The sequence below is a fragment of the Sorex fumeus genome, unplaced genomic scaffold, assembly GCF_029834395.1.
Source record: "Sorex fumeus unplaced genomic scaffold, SorFum_2.1 ptg000142l, whole genome shotgun sequence".
NCBI classification, from domain to species: domain Eukaryota; kingdom Metazoa; phylum Chordata; class Mammalia; order Eulipotyphla; family Soricidae; genus Sorex; species Sorex fumeus.
This window is the reverse complement of record NW_026606199.1, coordinates 1,153,483-1,181,302: the sequence shown is the minus strand read 5'-3', so window position 1 is coordinate 1,181,302 and position 27,820 is coordinate 1,153,483. Positions and strand designations below refer to the sequence as shown.

The 27,820-nt window shown below is 54.4% G+C and overlaps 1 protein-coding gene across 1 annotated transcript in view; it reads left to right on the top strand.

Moving 5' to 3' along the window:
• ADAM12 (ADAM metallopeptidase domain 12) overlaps positions 1-27,820 on the top strand; it is a 244,387-nt gene that overhangs the window by 153,734 nt on the left and 62,833 nt on the right. Inside the window, exons 4-8 of the mRNA XM_056106700.1 lie at positions 6,722-6,800; positions 18,640-18,716; positions 23,009-23,183; positions 25,754-25,819; positions 26,888-26,959. Of these exons, the coding sequence (XP_055962675.1) occupies positions 6,722-6,800; positions 18,640-18,716; positions 23,009-23,183; positions 25,754-25,819; positions 26,888-26,959 (469 nt within the window). The remainder of the gene's footprint in view (positions 1-6,721; positions 6,801-18,639; positions 18,717-23,008; positions 23,184-25,753; positions 25,820-26,887; positions 26,960-27,820) is intronic.

The following is a 27,820-nucleotide window of genomic DNA, read 5'->3' as shown; positions in this document are numbered from 1 at the left end:
CACACACACACACACACACACACACACACACACACACACACACACAAAGTGCTGTAGCACGGGAAAAGGTCCCGCCCTGAGCTGGCAAGTCTGGTGCAGTCTACTCGTTTACTTTGGTGCACGCATTCCATAGTGTAACCAGCCAAGACTCTCGATGTCTGCAGAGAAGGAAGGCAGGCTTCTCCAGACCAGCCAAGTACAGATTGCTGGCTTGAGGTGTGTGAGCACCTGACAACCTTGATCTAGTAGCTCTGAGACCTGAAAAAAAAAAAAAAGGACTTTCTGCTCCCAGGCTCAGCTTCTGCATCTGTAAATGGCCATGAATCCACCGGGCAGTGTTGTGATTCAAAGAATCACAAATTCTACTCCTGCCCGTACCCCTAACTCATCTGGGCACAGACAAGGTTTTGGACCAGAGAGCACGAGGTAGCTCACGGGCTGAAGCGGCGGAGCAGTACAAGGTGTGCCCAGGGCGTGCTTAGAAGTTGCCTTTGCTTCAAGAGCCAAACTCTGGAGCTATCTCTTCCTATGCGGTATTGAATTTTTTTATTCACCTTGGACTATGCCGTAGAGTCCGCGTTTCCTGTATGAAAACATGCAAAACAGCCACACCGAGGGGTTCTTCTTCCGAAGGTTTATCCACGTCACTCCTGCCTTTCTGTTTTGCATGAAATCGGTGTAAAATAGACCCCCCTTCTCCCCACCTCGACCCCCACAACCCCAACCACAGTTTCTTTCTGTTTCCAAAGTCGAGAATTAGCACTTCGGAAATGGTTCCTTCCAGAGGGAATTGAGCAGAAAGGCAGGTCTAAAGCTGAGGATAGAAACCAGATAAGCCGAGCAGAAGAGCTGGACTCAGGACTGGGAGACCAGCACCAGCTGGGCAGACTGCTGCCCGCCCCAGAAGATCAGCTCCTACATCCTGATGCACAAACCTACTGGCCCAAGACCAGTGTCACTCTTAAAAAAGAAAAGGTCATTTATAGAGACATGATTGCTTAGTGAAGGCTCAGACACCCTGCCGTCCTGATGCCTTGTATGGCCACTATTATTTTTCCAAAGGAAGAAGGAAGATTCTGGAGCTTTGGCGGAATGACTATTGAATCGGTCCTCACAGAGACCCGCGAACAGGGAACCTGGGCTAACCTCAAGACCAATTCTCAAGACCCCTCCTGAGAGAAGGTGGCGCGGAACCCTCTTTGCCTTTGAAGATCATGTTTTATCGGGTTTGCGGCTTTACTCCCATGCCCTGCAAACCTCTATTCTTTCTTTTCATCGTGTTTCCAAACCTTGGTGCATCTCCTCTCTGGCGAGCACATCAAGAACAGCGGAAGAGTCTCAGCCCACTTTCAAAAGCCTTCCAGCCCCAGATGGTCTTGCAGAAAAGAGAGAGAGAGTTGCCCAGAGCTTGGGTCCTGCAGAGCCGCAGGGACAGCTGTGGGGCTGGGTGGACGGGCCCATCAATTTCACCTACTTTGTATGTTTCAGCTGGGAAATGGGTAACTGACAAATCAGTTCTACTGTTCTGTTTTTAAAGCGATTCCCAGAGTCCACAACTGGCCACTGGGCCCTGATCTGTGATTCCGTGAATGATGGGTTTATCTGAATAACGTCATATTCAGTATAAGAACCACATGATCTGACCCCGGATGCTGGCTAGTTGAGACTTACAATGGGAGCCGTGTATGAAGGTCTTATTTTGCAGAGAACTTAATTGTCCCTACAGTTTCCGAAATGCTGTATCTACAGTTTCATTTCTTCGAGTTTATGAAACGAAATGAGAAATCTGGGGAAAAGAAGGGGTTGTTTTTTATTTTTTCTTTAATTCTAGGGAGGGAAAAAAAGTTGTTTTGATCATTCTGAGTATCTTAGGAAATGGAGAACGACAAAAGAAAAATGAGTGTCAGTGCCGCATTGTCGGTACAGATGCACAGCTCTCAATAGTAAAATGGATCTCCAAATGCTGGAATTATCACCCGAAATAATTGGAACTTGAAGTGAGTGCTGAGAGGAACAGCATCGGAAGCCCCGTTTTGCAGGACGGAAGGCTTGGTTCCAGAGAGAGCCTGGGTGGAAGGCCTGGTTCCAGAGACAGCCCTGGGCGGGGTCTGCATGGTTAGTGAGGGACCTCTAGAAACGCCTGGAGAGGAAACGGTGGTTCTTCCCGGTGTGGTGCTGGTGGCCGGGGCTGAGGAAGAGACGGGCCGAGGGGCCGAAGGAGCCCAGTTCCGTCTGTGGCTGAACAAATCTGGCAGATCGGGGGTCTCTGCCAAGGAAACTAAGAAGGTGCCCCGGGCCAGACGGTGTGGCCCCACGAACGGCAGCCACAGAGGGGCCACGTGGGAGGGGGCTCTGCTTTCCCTCCCAGATCAGGAACCCCTGAGCTTCAGTCACTGAGCAGGTGACAGTAACTTTCTCTGCAGAAAACAAAACGCATTCATATGTGCAGACGGGGTAGACGCGGCTGAGGCAGGGAAGCGCCGGCTGGGCTTAGCGTTCCGACCCTGACTTCACCTCTCCTCTGTCCTTCCCTCAGTGCCCCCCGGTCAGTTCCCCACAAGGGTGCTCCCACGAGCAAGTGGCGCAGTCTGTGCCCGTCGCCTCTCCTCGCCACCCCCCGACCGCCTCTGTCGCTCTGGTTGAGAAACTTTTCAGCGAAGGCACGGGGACAGTCCTGACTGTGGTTTTTAATTATGACTTTTATTGAGTGCCGGGTCGCGTTAAAACTCCAGGCAGTTTCTCTCTCCTTGGAAAGTATTTGTAGCTGTATCCAAGTTCTCATAAAAGAAAACCATTACCCAAATTTATATATGGATGATTTTGTAATTTGTGGAATAATCACTTGTGGGGAAGTAAATCTTTCGTCGGCTCACGGGGTCCTGTGAATACCAAGTGGGGCCCGCCTGCCCGGCGAGCTTGGAAGCCCCAGGCGGACGCGTGACCTCACTGCAAAGCGACCGGGGTCTCTTCTAGCTTGCTCATTGACAAACACGAAGTGTCTAGGGACACTTTGGCATGAATGTGTGGCAGAGAATCATTAAATCCCTCAGCTACACGGATCATCTTCGGAGAAGGAACGGGGAGCCACTGACCCCCGTTCATCTCGGAGGGTCACAGTCATCTCGGAGGGTTTTGCCAAGTCTAAGCAGTTGATGCTAATCTCCTTGCCTTCTTCTCCTCCGTTTCCACCTTGAAGCCAGCCTGAAACAGGTGACAATTGTCAGGGCTGGTCTTGATGACCCTGACACCGCTTGGAATTCTTGAAATAATGAGGGAGGGAAGGGGCCAGTCCCGCTGTTCGGGGAACATGGTGGCAGCCAACCTTGAAGCCGCTGGCCTTCGGAATGGCTCCAGTTCTTTTTTTTTTTTTAGACAGATTTTTTTTTAATTTTATTTATTTATTTATTTGCTTTTTGGGTCACACCTGGCGATGCACAGGGGTTACTCCTGGCTCATGCACTCAGGAGTTGCTCCTGGCGGTGCTCGAGGGACCATATGGGATGCTGGGAATCGAACCCGGGTCAGCTGCGTGCAAGGCAAACACCCTACCCACTGTGCTATTGCTCCAGCCCCAGCTCCGGTTCTTTTAAGCACGTTGTCGTTGGGGTGGTTAGCTTCGAACTGCAGAGTGACATGGTGTTTTTCACACACTAAATTGATGAGGCTCACGGCAGCGGACCAGCCCCCAGGAGGTGATTTCTGTCCTCCAACTCCACTTGGGGGAGGAAGGAAGAAATCCAGCAATGGGGGACAAATAGTGGGGGGCAAAAATCTGCTGAGTTCCCCCCACCCCCGCCAGAATACAGGAGACACATTATCTCCTACCCAGGGTGCAGAGAGTGGAGAGAGAAAGTGCTCCCAGAGGAGGTGCTCCCTCCTGCTCTCTCTGCTTTGGGAAATAAAGCAAATCATTGCGATGAAACCCATCTCGTTCCAAGGACCCGACGAGATGATATAATGGTCGATTGAGAGGCGGCCCGTTTTCAATAGTGTTCTTAAAGGAAGCAGTTGGGGGTGATTTTTATTTCAAGGCTCAAATCACTCCCAGAAATGTAAGAAATGTTGTGAGGGAGAACATTCTCTCTATCATCGTGTTTGCATATAAATTCCAAAGACCTGAAGACTTGGAAATGATGGTGGTCGAGGGCTGTCCTGCTCTTCTGAAGGAGCGTGTGGCCACCCAGAGCCCTCCCGTTGTCCCTTGCCTGGGTGGCCACCCAGTGCCCTCCAGTTGCCCCCATCTGGGGTCCAGGTCATTCCCCAGCCCTGAGCCCACTGGGCCTTCTCCAGCCCCCAGAGCATCCCTCAAGCCCTTCTCACATGCCTGGGCCCATGCCAGCCTCTCCTCCATGGCAGGAGTATCCGTTCCCTGTTGCTCCCCCAGTTCCCGTAGCGCCCCCCTGAAATTCCCACCCAGAAGGCCTGTCCAGGCTTGTTCCCCTTCCCACCTGCCCACTCTCCTTCCTGTTTGTCTCCGCTCCCCAGAACCTAACGCATTGGACTCAGAGCCTCCATTTCCGTCTCTGCTCCCATCGCTGTGCCCAGTCCACTTGGGGTAGAGTCACGGTCACTGGACACCTCTGGGTGTGGCCCAGGCTCCCTCCCTCCCTCCCTCCCTCCCTCCCTCCCTCCCTCCCTCAGATCTCAGCCCCACAACTCGGAATGCCACAGATGAATCCCGCTGGCTCCGTCCCTGCCTTGCCTTGGAGATGTGCTCGTGCCATCTGGAATGTTCTCAGTCTGCCCCTCTCCCCACCTCAGCAACTCCCCTCTCACCCTGACCCTTCCTCCCACCCCTCCCTCTGGGTCAGGCGCCCCCACCAGACTGCAGGTTCAGGGGCTCTCCTAGACCCCGACAACGCTTTGGGTGCCTCCTGGAGAATTGATTGGCTCTGAGGGCTCGGGGTTGGGGGGCCCTGCCCCTCACCAAGTGGTAGCTCTTGGGGTGCCTCCGTGCTGACTCCAGCACCATGAATGCTGGGAAATGGGGGTCTATGTGGGTGTCACTTGCAACAGCACCATCAGAAGGAGAAGCACTTTCTCCTAGCATGCAGAGAAACAGAATTCCTTGTTATGGCAACAAATCCAATGAGCAGAGAGAAATTGTCCTTAGGAAATGATACACCACCTTCTGTTGGCACTTGCTGATACAGAGAGTCCATCTGGCTGGATTTCCCCACAGGCAGAGCTGGCGGGGATGGGCCCAACGTGATTCCTCTCCAATGTGCTCCTGCTGCCTCGGTTTCCTCCCATGTCCTTTGACCCCAGGTCCCTTTCAGTTAGACCCTCATCTTAGAAATATTTGACTGGCACCTTCTCAGCTTTATCTGTGGTCCCTTCACTCAGCTTGTGCCCAAGAAGTGTGTGGGGCACGTGTTGCCTGCAGCCGGGAAGGAAGAATCTAGATAAAGAGAATGCACCTCCAGAATCACACTCAGATTCAGTGATCTATTATCCCATCTATCTGTCAGCATATCCATCAATCATTCCATCAGCCGTCCATCCATCAACCATATATCTATCCATCAGCCTATCCATCATCATTCCAGCAACCCATCCATCCATCCATCAACCATCTATTGTCCATCAACTATCCATCATCATTCCAGAAACCCATCCATCCATCCATCAACCATTTATCCATTAACTATCCATCATCATTCCAGCAAACCATCCATCCATCAACCATCTATCCATCCATCAATTATCCATCATCATTCTATCAGCCATCCATCCATCCACCAACCATCTATCCATCAGCCTATCCATCATCCTTCCAGCAACTCATCCATCCACCAACCATCTATTCATCTATCAACTATCCATCCACCATTCCAGAAGCCCAACCATCCATCAACCTATCCATTCTTCAACTGTCCATCCATCCATCAGCCTATCCATCCATCATTCCACCAACATAGTCATCTATCCACCCACCTCTCCATCTATTCATATCTTCTTCTGTCTCTCTCAGTCCATCCATCCCCCATCCATATCTGCATTTGCCCCTCTCAGTATCTCCATCCTTACCGCCATCCATCTGTATTAATCTTGTTTCTGTCCCTCTCACTCCATCCATTAATCCATCCGTCCATCCATCCATCCGACCATTCATCTGCTCTTCTACTCACCACAGATTATAGTGTCTGAAACTGGCACTTGGCCAGTATCTCCTGACCAATCATAAACCTGGCCCTCTCTGCATCCCTGGGATCACTCCTGCTGGTGCTGAGAGAACTGTGTGGTCCCCAGGAATGGAACTCAGGGCTCCCACATGTAACGCGTGTTCTCCGGTGCATTGGGCTATCTCTCTAGCTTTCTTTGACCTTTCAACCTGGGAGTACCAGTGATGGGAATATTAGGAATCCAAAATTATTTGCCCAACAGGTGGCAGAGCTATTGATGAGAGTGAGTCCTTGTCCCTTCCCACCAGACTTGGGAATGGGCACCGAGTGTGCCCAGGTGCCCACATGCATGCCTGTGTGCATGTTGGCTGAATGAGGTGGCAGGAGAGTGCGGCTCCTTCTGGTCCCAGGGTCTGTGACCGGAAGCACATGTCTGTGTTACACCTACCCAGGTCTTCTACCTCTTCCTATCTCGCTGGAGGAGGGCTTGTGGGGTCCTCTGTGGATCGGGAGAGTGTGGCCCCTGGCCAAGCCCTCCCTGCTCGGTTCTACAAGATTGTGCGCTCATCTGCCACATCATTTCCTTTTCTCCACAGTGGCCTCATCGCCAGTGGGTTCACGGAAATGCATTACCAGCAGGACGGGACTCTGGTCTCCCTCACTCGGAACCACACGGTGAGTCCTGCACCTCGGGGGCCCCCTGCGACTCCGTTCACAGTACGTCGTTGAACATGACCAGGCAGATGCCTACCACCGGGGGCTCACACCTGAACCTGTTTGACAAACACAAATGATACTGGGAGTCCCTGAGTAAAACTCAACATCTCTGCTGCCAAAACGCGCCCAGAGCCCGCAGTGGGTCAAGGGAAAAGGTCACGTTCCGTTCCAGTATCAGCACAATGGGTGCTGAACTGAGGCCAGGGCTGCACCTGACCATATCTCAGGGTGGGCTTAACTGCAGGTCGGCCTTGGCCCCACCTACCCCCAAGGGTTGGGGGCTCTACCAGACAGACCCTCTCCTAGGAAGCCCAGCAGTGTTAGATGACTCGGGGATTAGTCAGCGCCTATTGAGCAAGGCTGCAGGATCATGGAGGGTCTTCACAAGGTCCAAGGGAGAAGCAACTCTCCCTAGATCTCCATCCATCCCAGAGTCTTCCTCACCCTCACCCCATCCACGGGATCCCAGGGCCTGATGGTCCGTAGCCCGCGTCCCCCTCCCCCACCCCCAGTCCCCACTGGGTTTTCTGGCCTTTGAAGTTTGGCATGCACCTGTGTTGAACTGCTGATTTATCTGTGTGTTCCCCTGACAAGTGCTGTGTCCTGGGCCCTGTGGGGGGCCCAGAGAATGGAGGTTCCCTTTGGGTGCTGGCCCCTCTAGGCACTGGAAACATTACTTGGTCTTGAGAGCAGCGGATGATAGGGCCGGGGCAATAGTGCAAGAGGGAGGGCGTTTGCCTTGCATGCTGCAGACCCAGGTTCAATACCCGGCACCTCCTATGGTCTCCCGAGAGCACCAGGCGTGATCCCTGAGCACCACCGCACGTGCCCTCCCCTGCTAAACAGCAGTAAGATCTCGGGGTGCTTCCAGAAGCTGACTTCAGGCAGTGTTGTGTCCTCCTTCCCTCTGCGGACCATTGGTCCATTCTTGGCTTGAGGCAGGGAACACGGACGGCCTCAGATAGGCAGCAAGGAGAGGACAGGACAGGCATCACCCAGAACCCGAAGGAAACACACAGACGCCGTGGATCCAAGCAAATCGACATTTTTGTCCCTTTCTGTTTGCAAATGTTTGCAGAATCAGAGAAACCCCTGGGAGACAGAACCATGGGCAGGAATGGGAGCGGTGGGTGGGCAAGGAGGCGAGGGTCGGTGCCCCCCCAACCCCCGTGCTGGATTGCCTGAGTTGAGGGTCAGAGGGAGGTTTGACAGGTGCTAAGGAGGCAGCATGCACGAGCCGTATCCTTCCTGGAGAGAGCTCCCATCCAGGGAAGGCGCAGAGAACTGTCTCCCAATGTCCCAGACTGGAGAGAAGTTTCATATGCCAAGAGAAGGAGCCCTGTCTCCCTCTGTCAGAGTGTGTTTGCGGGGGTGAGGAGGGGAGTCAGCCTGGGGTGGGATTCCTAGTCAGCACACTGACCTCAAAACTGCTCCCAAGTCAGCAGCCCTGGGGCCCATCCCGGAGCACAGCCCCAAACTATTGTCTGGGGAGCCATCTGCAACCCAGATCTGGGCGGGGGGGGGGCGCTGGCACCACTGTAAAAACCAAGACCCCAGTCCCTGCCATAAACCACACGAGGAAAAAAATCATGTCAGAAAACATCTGTGTGCAGCAGAAACCAGAATGAGCCCAACCAGCAGGGTGAGGGCAGGAGGAACCAGAGGGGAAGGAGGAGGGTGCAGGGGGCTGGACCCCAGGGGGAGGATTCAGGAGGCTTGACCCCAGACTCAGCTCCCTGCCTTGAGTGCCCCTACCAAAAAAGGGGAAAGACTAGCAATACACACATAAGCCTGAAATTTTGCTCCATGGCTTGGAGGCCAGCCACATATGCTAGGGGAAAAGGGAGCTCAGATAGAGAAGGGAGCACCAAGTAAAGGGTGTTGGGAGGATCCTCCCAGGGTGGGAGAAGCATGCTGAAAATAGACTATAGACCAAACATGATTGCCACCCATTGCCTCTTTTGCAAATCTCAACACCCAAAAGGAGAGAGAGAACAAAAGGGAATGCCCTGCCACAGAGGCAGGGGGGATAGGGGGGATGGGGGGTGGGAGGGATACTGGGATCCGTGGTGGTGGGAAATGGGCACTGGTGGAGGGATGGGTATTTGATCATTGTATAACTGAAACCCAAACACAAAACTTTGTAAGTCTACAACTGTATCTCATGGTGTCTCACTAATAAAATTTATTAAAAAACAACAACAACAAAAAAAACAAATAAGCCTGAAAGAAAGTCCAGAATGAATATTCACAGGGGGAAAGGGAAGCGGCCATGCTGGGGGGCCTGAGAGTGTCCCCCAGATGAAGAAAGGCAGGACTTCCAAGCAGGAAGAACCAGGAGGGCGCCCCGGGTGGCCAGCGGTGGAACTGCAGGGCTCTGGAGGCACTTAGACTGAGATGCACAGGCGGGCCGTCCTGTCCCAGTCGGGGGTGAATCCTCCCCAGCACTGGCAGAAAAGGAACTCGGAAGAGCTTGTCAACCTGCACCAACGCGCTAAAATAAGACGGACACCCATTGTCTTCTGAAGACAGGAGAAGTTGCTCTTTCGGCTTCTAAGAATACCTCCTGAAAGGAAAAAATTCGCAAGATGTCTTAGCTAGAAGGGAATTGAACACGAAGCTAGAGGAAGCAAACTAATTGCTGTTCAATACATCGGAAGATGCTGTTTAAAATGTTCCTTAGAGTGGCAGTGACTTCATTTGGGTGTTTTAAAACAGTATGAGCAAACAGAGCGAAGACAGTTTGAGAATGTGCATTGTTCTGGAGAATAACAGAGATGCTGAATAACTTTCGATGTTTGGTAAGTACAGTATATATCCGAGTATATTCACTCCAAGGCTGGAAGAATCAAATGTCGACTTCCATATTATAGCAGGCAAACAAAACAGCAACCCAACAGAGGAAGAGAAGAAGGAAGAAATGCAAAAAGAAGTAAACAGAAGCTATAAAAGACAAATCGACTCATTTTGTATACATAGATTTAATCTGTTTGTTAACGTAAAGACAGATTATCTGATTATGGTGCAGAATAAAATCCAGCTACAGCGTCTTACGAAGTCTTCCCACATTCAAAACATTTATAAAAGAAATAGAAAAAGATACAATAGACAAATATTAATCTGAAGAATATTAATATCACTCTCAGACAAGCTAGACCTTAGGAAATTTAAAAAAAAAATGCCATAGCAGGCGAAGAGTCTCATTACTCGATGAGGAAAGAAACAATTCAAAATGATGATAAAAGAATTGTGAACCTATATGCACAGCAAAAAGTCTCAAAATATATAAGGCAGCCATTGAAAAATTGCAATGATAGAGTGACACATCCACACCCAGAGAGGGCAGTTTCAATACGACCCTCTCAGAAATGCTGTTTTCCCTTGAACGTGGATTGGAGACGGGGAAGCACTAGATAATATCTAGTTCTTAGTATTCGTCCATGAGCAGAACACCTAATATTCAATCCAGAAAAATAAAAAAAAGGATAATTAGGGAGAAGAAATGGAGGCCAGGCTCAGAGTAAGGAGACAGCCAGGCTCTGAGCCACATGTGAAGCCTGAGAGGCATGGGAGTCCCCGAGCCCCATCTCGTGAGGGTTGCAGGGGGAGCCCCAGCCTGTCTCGTGAGGGGCGCCCGGAGTCGCGTTCTCTTTCTCTGGGTTTTGCCATGAGGTCAGTGGGTAGAAGACAGACAGACGGACAGACAGATGGGCCCCTCCCTGGGAGAAATGGCAAGCCCTGACCTCGTCCCCATGGTCCCTGGCCCAGGGGCAGTGGGGAGACTGCAGCCCCCCCCCAGGCAGGCCCCAGGCTGGGTTGGCAGGAACTGGTTAAGGGCCTGGGGGATGGGGAGGGGGCAGGTTAGAAGCCCCAGGGCGATGCAGTGTCCTGACAGAGTGCGCTGACACCCTCTGGGCCATAACCCCCTGATGCTGTTCTGACTTGGGGATCCACCCTCAGCAGGGGCAGGAGTGAAGCTGGCCGACACCCCAAGCCTCCGGGTGCCACCGGCCACGGTGCTTTGTGGATTAGAAGCAGGCGAGGACGCCCCCGGTCCTGGCCCCACGTGATCCCGAGGTGGCAGCTCTGTCTTTGGAGAACACCCGCCCCCCCAGAAGCGCTGTGGCCACCGCCCTCAGCCCCGTCCCCCGCAAACCCAAGTTCAGGGCCGCGGATCGTCTTCTGTGTCCAGAGACGGCCACTTGGGGACCTCGTGTTGATTGGATCCGGCTGGAGACAGGGAGAAATGTGCTGACTCTCGGCCCTCACCCCTGAGTCAGCGCTGGCCCGTTCCCCTGATTGGAACCACACGAGATAACAGCCGGGAGCACAGCGGCCTCCGTGCCCGGCCCGGGGCCAGCAGAGGCCGACAGTGCCGGCTGCCACCCACATGGGGCTGCTGTCCCTCTGCCAGCCCCAAGCACTGGGCATTTGTGGCCTGGCCCTGCTGACCACATCTGAGGGCTCCCTAGGCTCGGGGCCGCCAAGGCTGCAACCAAGGCTGGGGGAAGACGGGGACATAGTTCAGAAGCTGTTTCCTCTCCAGTCTCCTCAAGAAGGACCGGCAGACCCTCCTGATGCCCCCACCCACGCTGCCTGTTTGGGGCACACGAGCATCCGTCCACTGCTCGGTACTTCTCCCCCGTGCCAGGCCCCACGACACCCCGACAAGGCGTACACCCAGAGAGAGGGGGCAAGAGGGACACCCCTCAAGGATACCACACCACATTCAGCTCAGGACTGAGGAACCATAGAAGGCTTCCTGGAGGAAAGAGCCCACGGAAGGGGCTCATCCTCTGCCGTATGAGGCGGTCGCCTTGGAGATGGTGAACACCCTCCTCTGGACACCCTCCTCTGGCCCAGGAACACAGATGCTTGGTCCTCTCGGTCCTCTTTCCCTTCCGGTCATCCCACCAGGAACAGGCACCGAGGCCCAGTGCTCCCTGCAGGGGGGCAGCAACCAGGCTGTCATGCAGCCAGGCAGCTCGGGCACACACACACACATGCACGTGTACCTGTTCATGTGAACACGTGTGGGCACTCTGGACATCTGTGCAGGCATGCGTGTGTGCCTGTGTACACAGACACGCACACCCGCACACGCCAGCATCCATGTGTGCAGACGTGAGCTCCATGCCTGTGTACACACGCCTGTGCATGCCAGCATTGTTCTAGTGTCTGTGACTCTGTACCTGGGTGGGTGCACTTGTATGAGCCATACCTGTGCACATACACGCATTGTTCTCGTATGTTCTCTGGACATGTGCACATGTTAGGCACACATACGCACACACGCACGTAGGCACACACCTCCGTGTCCCTCCCCCATCTCTCCTTTGCCCCGAGGAACTGGGCTATGCTATGGCCCTGTGTTTTTTTCTGATGTGCGGAACCGGCAGCCTCCTCGGTGGGGCGGGAGGTGGGGGAGAGGGTGCAGAGATGGGGTGCCGTCTGGACCCACACGGAAACCCCCCCCCCCTTTTCCCTTCTCTCTGCTCCCAGTCTGGCACCCGAGGCAACCGGGGAAGGCCTGGGCCCGGCACCTGTCGGGAAGAGCGAGCATGACGGTGGCCCGGCTGGTGGAAGCTCCGTGCAGAGCACACAGTGTGATGGAAGAGCTCGGCCCGGACTTTCTCCTGCTGTGCATGTTGGGGGGGTCCCGGGGTTCCAGGAAAGAGGGCCTCGGCAGCGTTTTCCTCCATCTCTGACAGCTGCCTCCTGCTCTGAGTCAGGCCATTTCGCTTTGCCGTTCAGCTTCTCAAACCCTCCCCAGGTGTGACCCCAGGGGAGAGGCCACGGGGCTCCTGCCTGGGTATCCCAGACCCAAGGGCTGCTTCCGCCACAATCAGTCTGGGCCCGTTTCCCTCCGACCCACCGTGCCTGCCAGCGGCGGACGGACCCCAGGGAAGCAGCGAGCACTTCACTGGAGAGGGGGAGCACTGAGTTCAGCTGCCCCTCTAGGGGTGCCTGACTAGACATTTTGTTCAAGGAAAAGATGCAATTTTGTGGTCGTGCAAGCTTGGGGGTTGTGTTCCGTGGGGAGAGATAAAAATGCACCCGGTCAGCAGAAGCAGGCGGAGATTGCTGTGGATCGACATCGGCAGGGGAAGCAGGATAAACGCAGCCGCACAGCCAGCGGCAACTGGGGGAGGGGCAACCTCAGGGAGCACCCTCAGCAGTGGACTCGGGGGCTAGTGCTCCTCTTGTGCCGCTCCTTGATGCAACCACATGCAGAGCCAGCAGGCAGCGGGTCTGCAGGAACCGACCCAGAGGCTTCCCGCCTCGAAACCAGCGCACGGCCAGGGCCGGCCCTCAGACCTGGGGGACAGTCCCCTGGAGACCTTCCGAGGGGGCCTGTCTGGACCCTCGGAGAAAGGGCCCACACGGCTCCCCCTGCCTGCCCCATGGTGGTCCCACTGCCCTAGGGGGCACCTCCTCCCCTCCCCAAAACCAAAGCCCCCCGGGTAGTGATGGCACTTAGGGGCAGGAGGGGCTCTCTGAGTCATGGAAAAGCCGCTTGAGGTTGGTTGGAACGTAACGCAGAAGCCAACTAAGCTCCATCCGCAAAACGCTAACTCCGGAGGCTCAGCTAGCAAGAGCAGCTCAGCAAACCCTCAGACACAGGGTCCCCAAGGCGAGATACAATCGCCACAAGCTTTTCTTTTACCAGAGTGTGTTTGGATCATCCCCTTCGTGGTAACAAACATTATAAAATAAATTACTGTGAATTACTGTGGGCCTGCTGGGCTGGAGCGATAGCCCAGCGGGTAGGGCATTTGGGCCAGCTACCGGAGCAGACCCGAGCGGTGGTTGGGAAAATGGAGACAGTGGTGGAGGGAAGGTGATGGTGGTGGTGGGATTGGGGCTGGAATATTGAATGCCCGTCACAAACCGTCACGAACAACTTTGTGAACCATGGTGTTTAAGTAAAGAGGGGGGGGAAGGTTTTTTATCAAGGAAGGAAGGAGGGAGGGAGGGAGGGAGGGAGGGAATGGAGGGAGGGAGGGAGGGAGGGAGGGAGGGAGAGAGGGAGGGAAGGAGGGAGGGAAGGAGGGAGGGAAGGAAGGAAGGAAGGAAGGAAGGAAGGAAGGGAGGGAGGGAAGGAGGGAAGGAGGGAATGGAGGGAGGGAGGGAGGGAGGGAGGGAGGGAGAGAAGGAAGGAGGGAAGGAAAGAAGGGAGGGAGGGAGGGAGGGAGGGAGGGAATGGAGGGAGGGAGGGAGGGAGGGAGGGAGGGAGAGAGGGAAGGAGGGAAGGAAGGAAGGAAGGAAGGAAGGAAGGAAGGAAGGAAGGAAGGAAGGAAGGAGGGAGGGAAGGAGGGAGGGAAGGAAGGAAAGAAGGGAGGGAGGGAAGGAGGGAGGGAGGGAGGGAGGGAGAGAGGGAAGGAGGGAAGGAAAGAAGGAAGGAAGGAAGGAAGGAAGGAAGGAAGGAAGGGAGGAAGGAAGGAAGGAAGGAAGGAAGGAAGGAAGGAAGGAAGGAAAGAAGGGAGGGAGGGAGGGAATGGAGGGAGGGAGGGAGGGAGAGAGGGAAGGAGGGAAGGAAGGAAGGAAGGAAGGGAGGGAGGGAGGGAGGGAGGGAGGGAGGGAAGGAAGGAAAGGAGGGAGGGAGGGAGGGAGGGAGGGAGGGAGGGAGGGAGGGAGGGAAGGAAGGAAGGAAGGAAGGGAGGGAGGGAGGGAGGGAGGGAGGGAGGGAAGGAAGGAAAGGAGGGAGGGAGGGAGGGAGGGAGGGAGGGAGGGAGGGAGGGAGGGAAGGAGGGAGGGAGGAAGGAAGGGAGGGAGGCAGGAGCCATGATCCCTCGCCCTGTGCACCTGTTTTCCAGCTTTATGAAGCTACAGTTCGTGGTCTTGGGGCATCTGGAGTTGGGGCTCTCATCTCAGAGGCCCGTCGGGGGTCTGGCCAGGGGAGCCGTGGTCTTGCCAGTCCAACTGCAGGAGGCCCGTTGAAAGGTGCTTCGGGGCTGCAGGACGTGTCAGAGAACCTGTGACGGGCGGCAGGCTGGTCTGCCACCAGGAAGAGTTGGGGACGCCCGGGCCCACCCCCGCCCCTGTAGTAAGCGGTCCCTCAGCCAGGCTGCTAAGCTGGAAATTAATTTTATACTCATTTGCTCTTAGCTCATGCTTTAATGAGCTGGTATTTCTCGGTGCTTAATTGAAACTACATTTGATAAATAATCTATTGGAAAATAACAAATTGAGACCGAGTGTAAACAAGTTTCAAATTTCAGAGGTCACTAGTTATAATTATTGTCATCATTTGGCTTTTCATATTTTTTTAACCCGTGCTTAACCGCCACTGTGCACGTGTCACGGCTGTCTTGGATGGAGCTGGCTCTCACCCACGGCCCCCAGGGAGGTGGACGGTCACGGTGGCTGTGGTTCTGGGCTTCCTGGTCAGTCACCACACCCACATCAACTCCGCCCACTCAGCTCATGGTGTTCCCCATGGACTTGCCCTCCGGGTAGCCCTGGGCAGGAGGAACCGGCCCCTCGGGCTGCCTGGACACTGCCGTCCAGCTGCATGGCCTTCTCATCTTTGGAGAATTGTCCCACCGACTCCCCTGGGGGGCCCACACCTGTGCCAGCGAGAGACACGGGCTGGGAACCTTCCTAAAGTTCCCTCATGTGGAAACTGTGGGAACAGCCTGGCAGCTGGGTCCCCCACACCTCGGGGCGGGGGTATCTGGTGTGGCGGTCCCCACTCTCCCTCACGCACCCACCCTGAGCCACGGAGGAGACCAGCCCCTCCCGGGAAGGAAGCTGGACACTCCATGCAGGCCTCGTGTCCCTGTCCTAATCCTCTGGCCACGCTGAATGTCCCCCTTGTCCCTGCCCCCACCCCTCCAGCCAGGCTGATCCCACCCCCCACCTCGTCCCTGCCTCCACTCCAGCCAGGCTGAAACCCCCCTTCCCTGTGCCTCTCCTCCAACCTTGCTAAACCCCCACTCCGCCCCAGAACGCCCCCCTCACCGCCCACGCTGCCTCCCCGAGCTCCCCCCGGCCTGCCCCTGGACAGCTCACTGTGCTACTTGCAGGGCCAGCTGGGGAACCCACAAAACATTCCTGGTTTGAAGTTGATACAACCGGCCACATAAAAAGGCTCAAATATGCCACAATCTTAGAAGCTGGGGACAGAGCCCAGCAAGAGGGTCTCATGCAGACTGCTTTGGGGGTGGAAAGAAAAACAGATTATTTTTTTTTTACCCTTGACACTAAAAATAACCACAGAGGAGACATAATAAAGATCTAATTCATGGTATCCAAAGTATCTATACAATACCTAGGCTTAAGCCAAAGAAAATTTTGCAGTAGACATAAGAATAAACGCAAAACTAGACTGAAGGGTATAAAATTCTCCTTACTAATGGGAGAGACACGCCATCTACTTGTCCAGGAAGATTCCTTATTGTAAAACTAGAAAATCTAACCGGATTGTGAGAAGTTATCCCAAACATTCAGGGAGTGGGTGTTAGAGATCAGAGTTTCCGTTCTGCAGTTTATGTACAAGAGGCAATAAGCAATAATGTCCCAGAATAACTGGGAAAAAGAATAGAATCAAAAAGAGTGAGTGCTCTGAACCAGCTTACCGGGACAAGCAGGGAAGAATGAATTGTCTTTTACTAAGTGATTCTTGGAGGGTAGATACCCACTTGCAGAACAATAAACTTGGACTGTCGGCCAGATGGGCCAGATCCATAAAATAATTCAGTGGGGTTTATGCTTGGGGCCTGAGTGATAGTCCAGTGGGTTGGGTGCTTGCCTCGTACACAGCCAACAGGAATTCCTTCCCATACGGTCCCCTGTGTGCAGCCAGGAATGATCCCTGAGAGCAGAACCAGGAGTAAGCCTTGAGTACCACTGGGTGTGGCCCAAAACATAAAATAAAATAAAATAAAAATGGTTGATGTTTAAACAGAAACACAGACACACGACCTCATCCACTGTAATCCCAGGAAGGTTTTCTTAGCTAAGGCCCTAGAGAATAATGAACAGAGAATGACAGAGAAGTTGAAACCCCATCGACGTCACAGGACCAAGAAAGTGAAAAGAGGAGGTGCAGACTTCATTTGCAAACCATCCCTCAGACAGAACCAGAACCGAGAGAGAGAGAGAGAGAGAGAGAGAGAGAGAGAGAGAGAGAGTTCCTCCGGGTCAGTGCTAGGGACAGGAGCCCAGGGGCAAGGGCCAAAGGATCTGAGCAGATCCCAAGTTGTTCGGATGATCAGTGAACTCTTGGCAATGTACTGAGAGAATGGAAGGCAAAGACCACGGAACAGTGCCACTGCACACATTAACACAGTGAAAAAAAAATTAGTAGCTTGGGAGTCACACCAACAAATGGCACCATGTAATCATATCAATGGCCAAGACACAGAGACTATAAACTAAAACTCCCGAAAGAGAGCGCCACAGAATGTCCTGACCCCACGCCAGGCTGTCCTCACCGGGGCACCTTGGAGGAGGGCAGGTTGAGTTTCCCTCCCTGCCGCACACAGAACTCCGGCAGCCGAAAACCTCCAGAACCCAATCGCCACCATGCTCAAGGCCACTCTCCAGACACTCGGACGAGCCTCACCCAAGAGGGGACAAGACTCACCCAAGACGGGATGGACCTCACCAGAGAGCAAACTGGCAGGAAAACGCTGTCCTATGATGTAATCAGCTTAACTTCATCATCTGGATTTGGAGAATTCTGAGATAGGACCGAGATCAGATTAGTCCTCTAAGATTGAAGTGCAAGGCAAACGAATCGTGGTGAACTCACCACGGCCGCGCGACATCTGATTATCTCATTCCTACTTTGGACAAACTGGCAGGCTCCCGAATGTAACCTGCCCACAGGGCAGAGTCTGGCAAACTCCCCGTGGCTACCCAATATGCCAAATACCAGTAACAATGAAGGGTCTCGTTCTCCTAACCCTGAAAGAGCCTTGAATATGGCACTTTTTAAAAAAAATCTCAGGGCTAGGACGAAGGAGACGTTACTGGGGCCTGCTCGAGGCAATCGACGAATAACAGGATGGTCGTGATCGTGATTGTGATCATGAACTCACAACAGCAAATGATGCCTGTGATATGGAACCGTAGCAGAAAACCAGTGTTCTCTTTTGGTGAGACCCAATACTTGCAGTTTAACTTTGAATTACTATAAATGCATTAAGCTCCCAATTTAAAAAATAATAATAAAATTAGAAGGCCGGAGCGATAGCACAGCGGGGAGGGCGTTTGCCTTGCATGCAGCCGACCTGGGTTCGATTCCCAGCATCCCGTATGGTCCCCTGAGCACCGCCAGGAGTAATTCCTCTGTGCATGAACCAGGAGTAAACCCCTGAACATTGCCGGGTGTGACCCAAAACGCAAAAAATAAAATAAATAAAGAAGGAGGAGGAAGATGAAGGAGGAGGAGGCCCCACTCTGGGGTGCCGCCAGCCCCGGCACTGACCAAACCTTCTTTCTGTCCTGCCACCATCACTCTGGGCCTCATGCCCCCTCTGCGGCCACTCCCCTCTCAGTTCCACCAACAGAAGCTCCCACACTCCCTGCAGTGCCTGGTGTGGCCAACTCAGCCTGGCCACTGCTGTACTGGCCATTCACCCCCATCTCTCGGGCTCTCTGGTGGCCTGGCAGGGAGAGGGCCGGATCGGGCGAGGACCCCAAGGAAGCAGGGACGCCTCCACTTGACCCGCCTGAGCGCCCCTGAGGGATGGTTTCAGGCCCAGAAAACCCGCCAGAGGCGCTCAGAAAGGGGCAGCGTGCATGGGAGGGCAGGCCCGGGAACTGACCACTGTGCTTCCTCCCTCAGGGTCACTGCTACTACCACGGGCACGTGCATGGCCACCCCGGATCCAGCGTCAGCCTCAGCACATGCGCCGGGCTCAGGTAGGTGCTGGACGAGGACCTCGGTGGCCCCTCTGGGCCCGGAATTCTGGGTGGGGATGTCCTCCCTTGGACCCTCAACCCTCCCTGGAGAAACCCCCCCTTCCTCTCCTACACTGTGTTTCTCTCCCCTGAGCCCACGCGGGGACCAGAACCCCCTTAAAAGTCTGTTGGACTTTCTATCCCGTCCTCTGAGACACTTCCAGCTCCAAGTCTGTAACCAGCCATCTGTGACAATCCACCGAACTGGCGGTTCGCTTATCTAAAGGGGACAGTCGGGCTGTGAGAAGCTCAGGATCTTGCGTCTCAGAGGCTGAACCCTGATTCCGTCCGCTGCAGTTCCCAGCAACGCTCAGAGCTGGGTGATTCATCAGGCCGGAGGCAGCCCAGAGCGGTGGTTTAATCACGGCCCGTGATAAGCTGCCAACCGTCTGGAGCCCAGGGAGACACTTCACCCGTCTCTCGACATCTGCCCTCTGGATGGCTTAGAAGATAAAGGGGGGACGTGTTTATGACTCAGTAACAATTTCTAGGAATGTCCTGCAAAGTCGGGAAACTTTTCCAGTAATTTTCTTCTCACGATTAAAACTTCAGTGGCATTTTTTTTTACAGTGGGCTACCCGCTATTTTCAATCCGGTGTGAAAGAAAAAATTTTGCTGCAGAAGGAAATGAAATATTGGCATTTTCCTCCTAGGCAAAAAAAAAAAAAACCACTTTATTTTGCTAGCAAATCTTTTTCTTTCTAGTGTGTTCCTTTGCGACTTTCCCTTGACTTCGCTCTCTTTTTAAAGTTCCCTCTCTTAATTTAGGCATTTTACTATCAGCATTTTTTTTAATCACCGTGAGATACAGTTACAAGCTTTCATGTTTGAGTTACAGTCACACAATGATCAAACACCCATCCCTCCCCAGTGCACATTCCCCACCACCAGTAAGTTGCTTTTTTTTTTTACAAAGCCCCTATTATTTATTTGTCATGTCTAAATCTAGAGATTTAAGTTTTATAAATGTTAAGGACTTGCAAGAAAGGCTAGAAACCGTTCCAGAGCTGAAGACCAGAGTCTTGCCTGCTCGGAATCCTCAGAGCAGTGTGGAGATCCTGGTGGGGTCTGGGGGTGAGGAAGTAGGGACAGAGAGTGGACAGAACAGCCACAGAGAAAATGGCTTTAAATGACCCCCCAGGATGTGGACAGAGCCACGGCCACTCGCCTAAGACCTGGTACTTTCTGCTCACTCACGTCTCGGAACCTGGTTCTCGCCCAGAGCACGAGCTGATGTGTGGTGCCCGCTGCCCACTTTGCAGAAGCAAAGACGAACCCGGGAGCAGCTGTGCTTGGCTGAGGTCCCTGCTGGCCACCGGGGCCAGAGAGGGCGTCTTCCCTCCTCCATCCCACTGAGGTGCAGAAATATTTGGTGCTTTGTTCTTTTTTTATATATATATTTATTTATTTGCTTTTTGGGTCACACCCAGCGATGCTCAGGGGTTACTCCTGGCTCATGCACTCAGGAATCACTCCTGGCGGTGCTTGAGGGACCATATGGGATGCTGGGAATCGAACCCAGGTCGGCCGCGTGCAAGGCAAACGCCCTCTCCGCTGTGCTATCGCTCCGGCCCCTTGGTGCTTTGTTCTAATTTAAGAAGATTCCATCACGGGCCAGAGAGCGAGCGGGTAACGCACGTGGCCGGCATGTGGCCAGCCCGAGTTCTGCCCCCAGCCACAGACAGCCCCTCACACCCATCAGGACTGGCCCTGAGCACAGAGTCTGGAGTGCACTCTGAGCACCTCTGCGGGTGGCTCCAAAATCTTAAGACTAAAAAATTGGTCCTGCCAGGGCCCCCGTGCGTGTAGGACGAGCCAGGGGGACAGGGGGCTGTCATGGCGGAGGTGGCTAAAATCCGGCTCCTTCCGGCCCTTCTGGAACTTCCCTTTCCCTTTATGCCATTGCTGAGTGGCCTGAGTCGCCCCCATGGGGTGCTCCCGGGGCCGCAGGCTTTGCCCAAGTGCGTAGGCTAGTGGTCAGTCCAACTTGTTCGGTGGTGCTGCCTGTGGGCATCTTCTCAGCGTTGGCCAGCGGTGGGTGCTCTCCAGCTAGCGTGGCTGTGGTCCTGTTCACCAGCCTTAGTGGTGGTGCCCGAATACCCCCAGCTAGAGGGCACTAGAGGGCACACGTCCTGATGTGGGGCACACAGATCATGCTTACGCATGTGGGTGGCACCAGGGATTGAACCCTTGACCTCATGCTTGCAAGGCAGAGACTTTTAACTAATTTATCGGGACCCACCAAGTGTTGCTCAGGGACTTTTCCTGACTTTGTACTCAGGGTGAGTTCTGGTGGTGCTCAGGGGAGCCTCTGGGGGGCTGAGGATTCAAACCATGGCCGAAGGCATATAAGGGAGGTCTGCCTTCCAGCGAGTCCTATCCCCCCCCCCCCGGCCCTGGCCCCGAGCCATCTCTCAGGTGTCTTACAGAACTCAACCCAGTTTTTGAAAACGTTGTGTTTCTTAGTAGATATCACACCTGACTCTGACCAGGGGCCATCAGCATCACGCCTGGTGGTACTCAGGACTTATCCCCAACTCTGTGTCAGGGATTGCTCTGGTGGGGCTCCAGGGACCTCGGGGTCAGGGACTGAACCGGCATTGGTCGTATGCAAGGCCAAGACCCCTGTGCTGTAAGAGCCTGGTCGAGGCACCGGCCAATCTTTGGGCTGCCATAACAGATATTACATGTTGGAACAAAGGCCTTAGCCCAGGGGGTCCTCAACATTACCTGCGGTTCTGGCTTTCGTGGAATCACCCGCAGGACACGGTGGCCACACGTCTCTGTGGGCTGTCGTGGGGGCAGGTGCTGGTTCGGTCCCTCAAGAGCGCCCCTGTGCCAGAATCTTCGTGCTGACTGCGGAGTTGTGCGTGACCGCTGCAGATGGGCAGGGTGTGGCCCCTTGTTTGAAAATGGAAGGGACAGGATGGCCATGGGAGCCCCCTCAGAGGGTCAGAGAGGACAGCCGGCCTCCCAGCCTCTGCCACGGTCCTTCCACCTGTGCAGGGGGGGTGGGAATGAATGATTCAGATGAGGGACTTTCCTCTAAGAAAAAAAAATGTTCCCCCTCCGGGGTCTGCCTGCTCATTCAGATAGATTCTCTAGGCAGATTTTTAAAAATCTTTTCTCTCAGTTCTTCCAGGCTCTCTCTCTCTCTCTCTCTCTCTCTCTCTCTATATATATATATATATATATATATATATAAAATATCACAAATCACAAATCATCCTGTTATTTGTCAATTGCCTCGAGCAGGCCCCAGTAACGTCTCTTTCATCCTAGCCCTGAGATTATATTCAAGGCTCTTTAGGAGAATGAGACCCCTCATTGTTACTGGTATTTGGCATATTGGGAATGACACAGGGAGTTTGCCAGACTCTGCCGTGTGGGCAGGTTACATTCGGTAGCCTGCCTGTTTGTCAAAGTATAAGATGTCGCGCGGCCGTGAATGCAGCCGCGCGCTTCCGGGAGCTGGTTTTTATAGTCTCTGAGTCTTGGCATATATAATATAAAAATATGTATATTTTTAAAGCTACTATAAAATATCTCATACCAAAGCTTCACAAGCTTTGCTTTTGAAAAGATTTTCAAATTGAATCCCTGCAAGTTTGTGGCATAGAAATGTCCTTCCCAGGCCTGGAGCAATAGCACAGCGGGGAGGGCGTCTGCCTAGCACGCGGCCAACCCAAGTTTGATTCCCAGCATCCCATAGGGTCCCTCGAGCACTGCCAGGAGTAATTCCTGAGTGTATAAGCCAGGAGTAACCCCTGTGCAATGCCAGTGTGACAAAAAAAAAAAAAGCAAAAAAAAAAAAGTCCCTCCCAACTAAGCTGGAAATTATAAATACACTAGGATTCCTCCTTTCATTCCCTCTTGCTAAGGACTGGGTCTCAGGCAGAAGCGAGAGGCTACCTTTACAAAACGTTTGTTTGAGGGGCCGGGGAGACTGCAACAGGGCTCAGAATTATGCTTTGCCTGTGCCAGGCCCTGAGTTCTATTCCTGATGCCACATGGTCCCCAAATACCACCTGGGCAGCCTCACCCCCCTGTGGACCCCTCCCCCGCACCAGGGGGTCCACACAGCAGCGCCTTGCCAGGCTGGAGTGTTGATAACCATCAGATGGTTATCAAGTGTCATCTGAGCTTTGACTGGGAGCTGTCATCAGCCCTTCCCCCCCACACACACAAAATATAAATAGATAAATAAATAAAATCTGTTGTTACTTTCTCTTTTCTTATTTCTCATTCACCAGGGGACTTCTGACCTTTGAAAACCAAACCTACATCTTAGCCCCAGAGAGCAACGCCCGTAGCGGATACACGCTCTCGCCGGCCCAGGGCCTGCCGGCCTTCAGGGGCTCCTGTGGGTCACATGATCATCCTGCGGACCCCCAGCGTCCACCACCATCCCAGACGCCGCCCAGACGGGTAGGAGGGAAGCCCCCGTCCTGTCTCTGGGAAGTGAGGGTCCGGCTAGGTTGAACTTGGTGTGTGCCGGGGGAGGCTGGTTTATCTGGAGGCTGTCTGGACTGTGCACGGAGGTTGACCAGCCACTGGACACACACAGCCAACCTCCATCCACTCCATGTCGGGAAGAAGCCCCCAGTCTTGGCCTCCCAGAGAAGCAGGGAAGCGCCAACTCCTCGAGCTGTTTGTCCCTCTTAGGGAACCAACGTACTTAGTTTTGCGTTTTCCTCTCTGCTGCTTGTTGGCTGGAGGGAGAGGCTTGGAGTCACACCCTACAGTGGTCTGGGGTGATTCCTGCCTCTCTGCCCAGTGATCCCCACTGGTGCTCAGGAAACCGTAAGCAATGCCGGGGGTTGAACCAAGGTCCACGGCATGCAAGCGTCTTTCCCACGGGACTCTCTCTGGCCCAAATTTCCTGTCTTTGAGGTGGGCTGCCCTGGTTTCTGTGGTGCTGGCATGAGCCTGAGGTCCGAGCTGGTGTGTCCCCGGGGAGCAGGGCAGAGTTGGCTGGGTGTGCGGGGTGCAAACAGGACAAAAGGCCTGGGGAGGCCGCTGAGTCTCCTCAAACACCCCAGGGCTGGGCTGTTCTGTTGACAGCTGGGACGTTAGTCTAAGAGAAGCCAGGCATAAGGACAGACAGACAGACAGACGGACGGACGGACGGACAGACAGACAGACAGGCAGGCAGGCAGGCAGGCAGACAGACAGACAGACGGACGGACGGACAGACAGACAGACAGACAGACAGAGACAGAGAGAGATGCTCCAAGCAGCATTATTAGTCGCTGCATGCCTAGGAAGTTGCCGGACCCCGGGACACTCATTCCCACGGGTCTCTTCTTGACTTTCTCTCTGTCTGTGGGGTCCCTGGTCCCAAGTTTTTCCAGATGCCCGACTCAGAGTTACAAAGATAAAGAAGTTTATAGAAAAGTCAAAAGTGACACAGCCCAGCCCGAAGGGTTCCCCGCTGGCTCAGGGCTTGTGTGACTCTTTGTAAGTAGAAATTGAGCCAGTTTCTGCCAAGGGCTGGGTGGTCTGTTGGCTTCCCACTGTCTGATGACCAGGCCCTTTCCTGAGGTCAGGTAATCCTGCCTCTCCTCCTCCCAGTTAGCCCAGGAGGCCACACCTTCCTTAGAAGCTCCTGGTCAGTTAGGAGCCCTGTGACCCTCTGCCGGGCACAGCTGTCCTCAGGGCTCAGCCTCGTAGGTGCCCCCGAGGCCTGGGGCCTAATTCCTCCATTTGTCCTCAGGCCTGGTCTTGGGCTCAGATGCAGAGTCCCAGAGAGAATCCAGGAAACATCAGAGAGCAGCTGCTAACACAGACAGGGGCAGGCTGGGTGAGGCCGCTCTTAGCAGCCAGCAGGGGGAAACTGAGGCTTCCCCATTTACGTCCACGTGGCCGTCCTGACCATTCCTCCTTCCTGCCCTGAGCTGGAGGCTCTCAGAGCTCCGTGGGGTGGGGGATGCCACAGGCCCCGGCAACGTCCTGGAGGTTTCCTACGCCTGAGGCTCCCACTAGTCCCAAGCAGGTGAAAACACTCGACGGACAAAACCAGATTAGGACACGGAGGAAGGCGGTGGCTGAGCCTCCTCACGGAGCCCTGGGGGCTGGTCCCCATGTCAGCGCCCACCTGTGCCCCCTCCACTCTGCCCAGCCTGGCTCCTCTAGCCGGTCCCCAGGGCCTCCGAAGCCACAGCCACGCCGAGTCCTCCTACGGCAACGCCCGCGACCCCAGAGGCAAGGCCTGGCACCTCGCCCCATTCTGCTCCTCCATCGAGGAAGAGATCCCCAACTTAGGGTCCGTTTCATGGGCCGCGCGTGAGCCGCTGGCCAGCTTGGCTGATGTCACCTGCACTGTGCGTCTGCCCGGCCCCATCGAGACTGCCCCAACCCTGGCCTCCTGCACTGCGGCACGCACCACTGGGCTTGGGAAACCTCCCACGTGGGGGTCCCATGGCTCTTAGATGATTGGACCCCGTCTGGGGTCCTGGGTCTGGCTCCTGGACTCCTCTTCCCCGCCACATGCCCTTGGGCTCTCGGGGTCAGCTATTCCCCCCACGATCTTTCCCCTCACTCTGCCCACCACGTCTGCCCCTGGGGCCCCCCACTCTGCCCACCATGCCTGCCTCTCCCCGGGAACCCCCAGCTCTGCCCAGCCAAGGGGGAACACCAGGAGACCCTACATCCCCTCCCCGTCTCCAGCGATCTGCTGGAAGGACCCCGTGTAGACGGGCACCCCCACCCCCAGGGCCCACTGTGCTTCTGCATTTGTCAATGACCCCCCCTCCGTGGCCCCCTGCACTGCCGGTGACTCAGCAGAAACGTCCAGGGCTGAGTGAGTGTTTCCCAGAGGCACTCGGGAAGCTGCTCGCTCAGGTGGGAAAGGTTCCGCCCGCTCGCTGACGTTGGCATGGACTTCTGTGAGGAACGGAGTGTGGGCATCACGGAGCTGGCCGGAGAAGCATCCCCTAAGCAGGGCTCGTGGGAGAGACAGACTTGGGGGACGTTCAGACCCTGTCTTCTTTTGGCAGCAAAAACGAGAGACCCTCAGGATGACAAAGTACGTGGAGTTGGTTATCGTCGCAGATAACCGGGAGGTAAGAACTTTCTGGAATGTTCCACTGCAGGGGATTAAGACAAAAGTTATTACACAAGCGGGGGCTGGAGCCATAGCACAGCAGGGAGGGCGTTTGCCTTGCACACGGCCGACCCAGGTTCGATTCCCAGCATCCCGTATGGTCCCCTGAGCACCTCCAGGGGTAATTCCTGAGTGCAGAGCCAGGAGTATCCCCTGTGCATCGCTGGGTGTGACCCAAAAAGAAAAAAAAATGTTATTACATGGGATAGAGATGATTCACAAGTATCGCCTGATGTAATTAACCTCACTTGCTATGAATCTGCAAAAGCCTTGCAAATAACCCACTGATTTTGGGGAGGGAGACACGCCTGGCAAACATGTCTCATATGTACCGCGAGGAATTCATGTCCCGACACAGGAGAAGAGCCTTCCCTTCTGAGGTGTTGTTAGCTTTTTCTTTTAATTAATTTTAATTCCAACCGGATCTTCTCTCGTGCTCTCCCATCTTCCCGCATATTATAAATTAGGTGACATTTTCTCAGAGAGCCTCGCAGCCTTGTGAGGGAGACAGGCTTGACAGTTTCTCAGAAACCCATTTCCTCTCTGGAAGGTCAGACCAGAAGGGAGAAGGGGGGAATTTATTACCTCGTAGCGTTTCCCTCCGCATTATTTGACTTGTGGCCACCATTCGCATTCCTTCTACTATTTAATTTTTACAAACAAATATAAAGGCAGTTTCTGGGGAAGTGAAAATCGAGTTGATGAGATAAAAAATGGCTTTGGACCGTCTTCCAGCTGTCTGACTTATTACCGGGCCGTGTCCCTCCTCCATCATTTATGAGGCTGGAAAATTCATGGGACTTGCTGTCTTAGGAGCACTTGGCCTGGGCGAATTTCAGGGACTTTCAGAGAGTCCCGGCTGGGAAATGACTTGGCAGGGTCGGGACCCACCTCAGCATCAACCAAGAAGGGTTCAGAAGAGGTCTGGGGGGAGATGGGGGTGCCAAAGACTTTGCATGTGGAGGGGCCGGCAGGGTGCCACCCGGGTCTCTAGACGCGGTCATTAATGCGGCCTTAATGCCGTCAGTTTCAGAGGCAAGGCAAAGACTTGGAGAAGGTGAAGCAGAGACTCCTAGAGATCGCTAATCACGTCGACAAGGTGAGTTAGCCGGAGGGAGGGAGGCAGTGAGTGTCAGGACGCCAGTGGACATGATGCCTAGGGCATCTCCAGGGCCTCGTCTGACCTAGGGGTCCCGGGCAAGTGCAGAATTTCCAACCCAACCTTTACGGTCAGCCCACAAAGATGCCTGCAGGCCGTGTCCAGTCCCAGCGTCTTCAGCTGCCAGATTAGATTCCCCTCCCCGGGGAGACCTCCCAGAGGTCCTCTTTCCTGCTGGGTGCCCAGTTCCATGCAGCACCTCCTAGCACCCCAGTCTCCTGGCATCCCCATGTTAGCCTTTGACTCGTTCGTCTTGGGAAATCCCCCATGAAGATTTAGGCAGCTGGACACTGGACGCTCCCCCCTTCACAGTCACTGTCGGGTTGGGAGGAGACTCTGGGGCCACCTACGAGCCTCCCCCTGGAGAGGGCTGGGGAGATGGTGCCTTGCTGACCTGAAGCGGTCACACCCCAAAGCAGAGGGAGAGCCTCCAGGTAGCCACGTCCAGAGGATGCTGGAATATACTGGAGCCTTCCGAGTTCTCGGGAAAGGACGGCAAAGGCCGTGGAGGAGACTCAGCCCTATCCCAACAGCACCCTGCGTGGTACAGAGAGCAGAGCCCGCCAGTGGCCACCCTGGCCTCCAGGCTTGCTTACTTCCTGGTGCTAATTGCTGACAGCCCCACTTTGTGGTATGTCTGGCACCCTGGTCAGCATCCAAACAAAAAGAGGAAACACCAGCCATCGGAGGTTTGTTAACTTGTGCTGATAATCAAAGAACAGGGTAGCTCAGGACAGCCTTGGGGAACCCGGGGAAGGGGAGGGTGAGGTTGAGGTGCTGGACTCACCGGGGACCACCGCC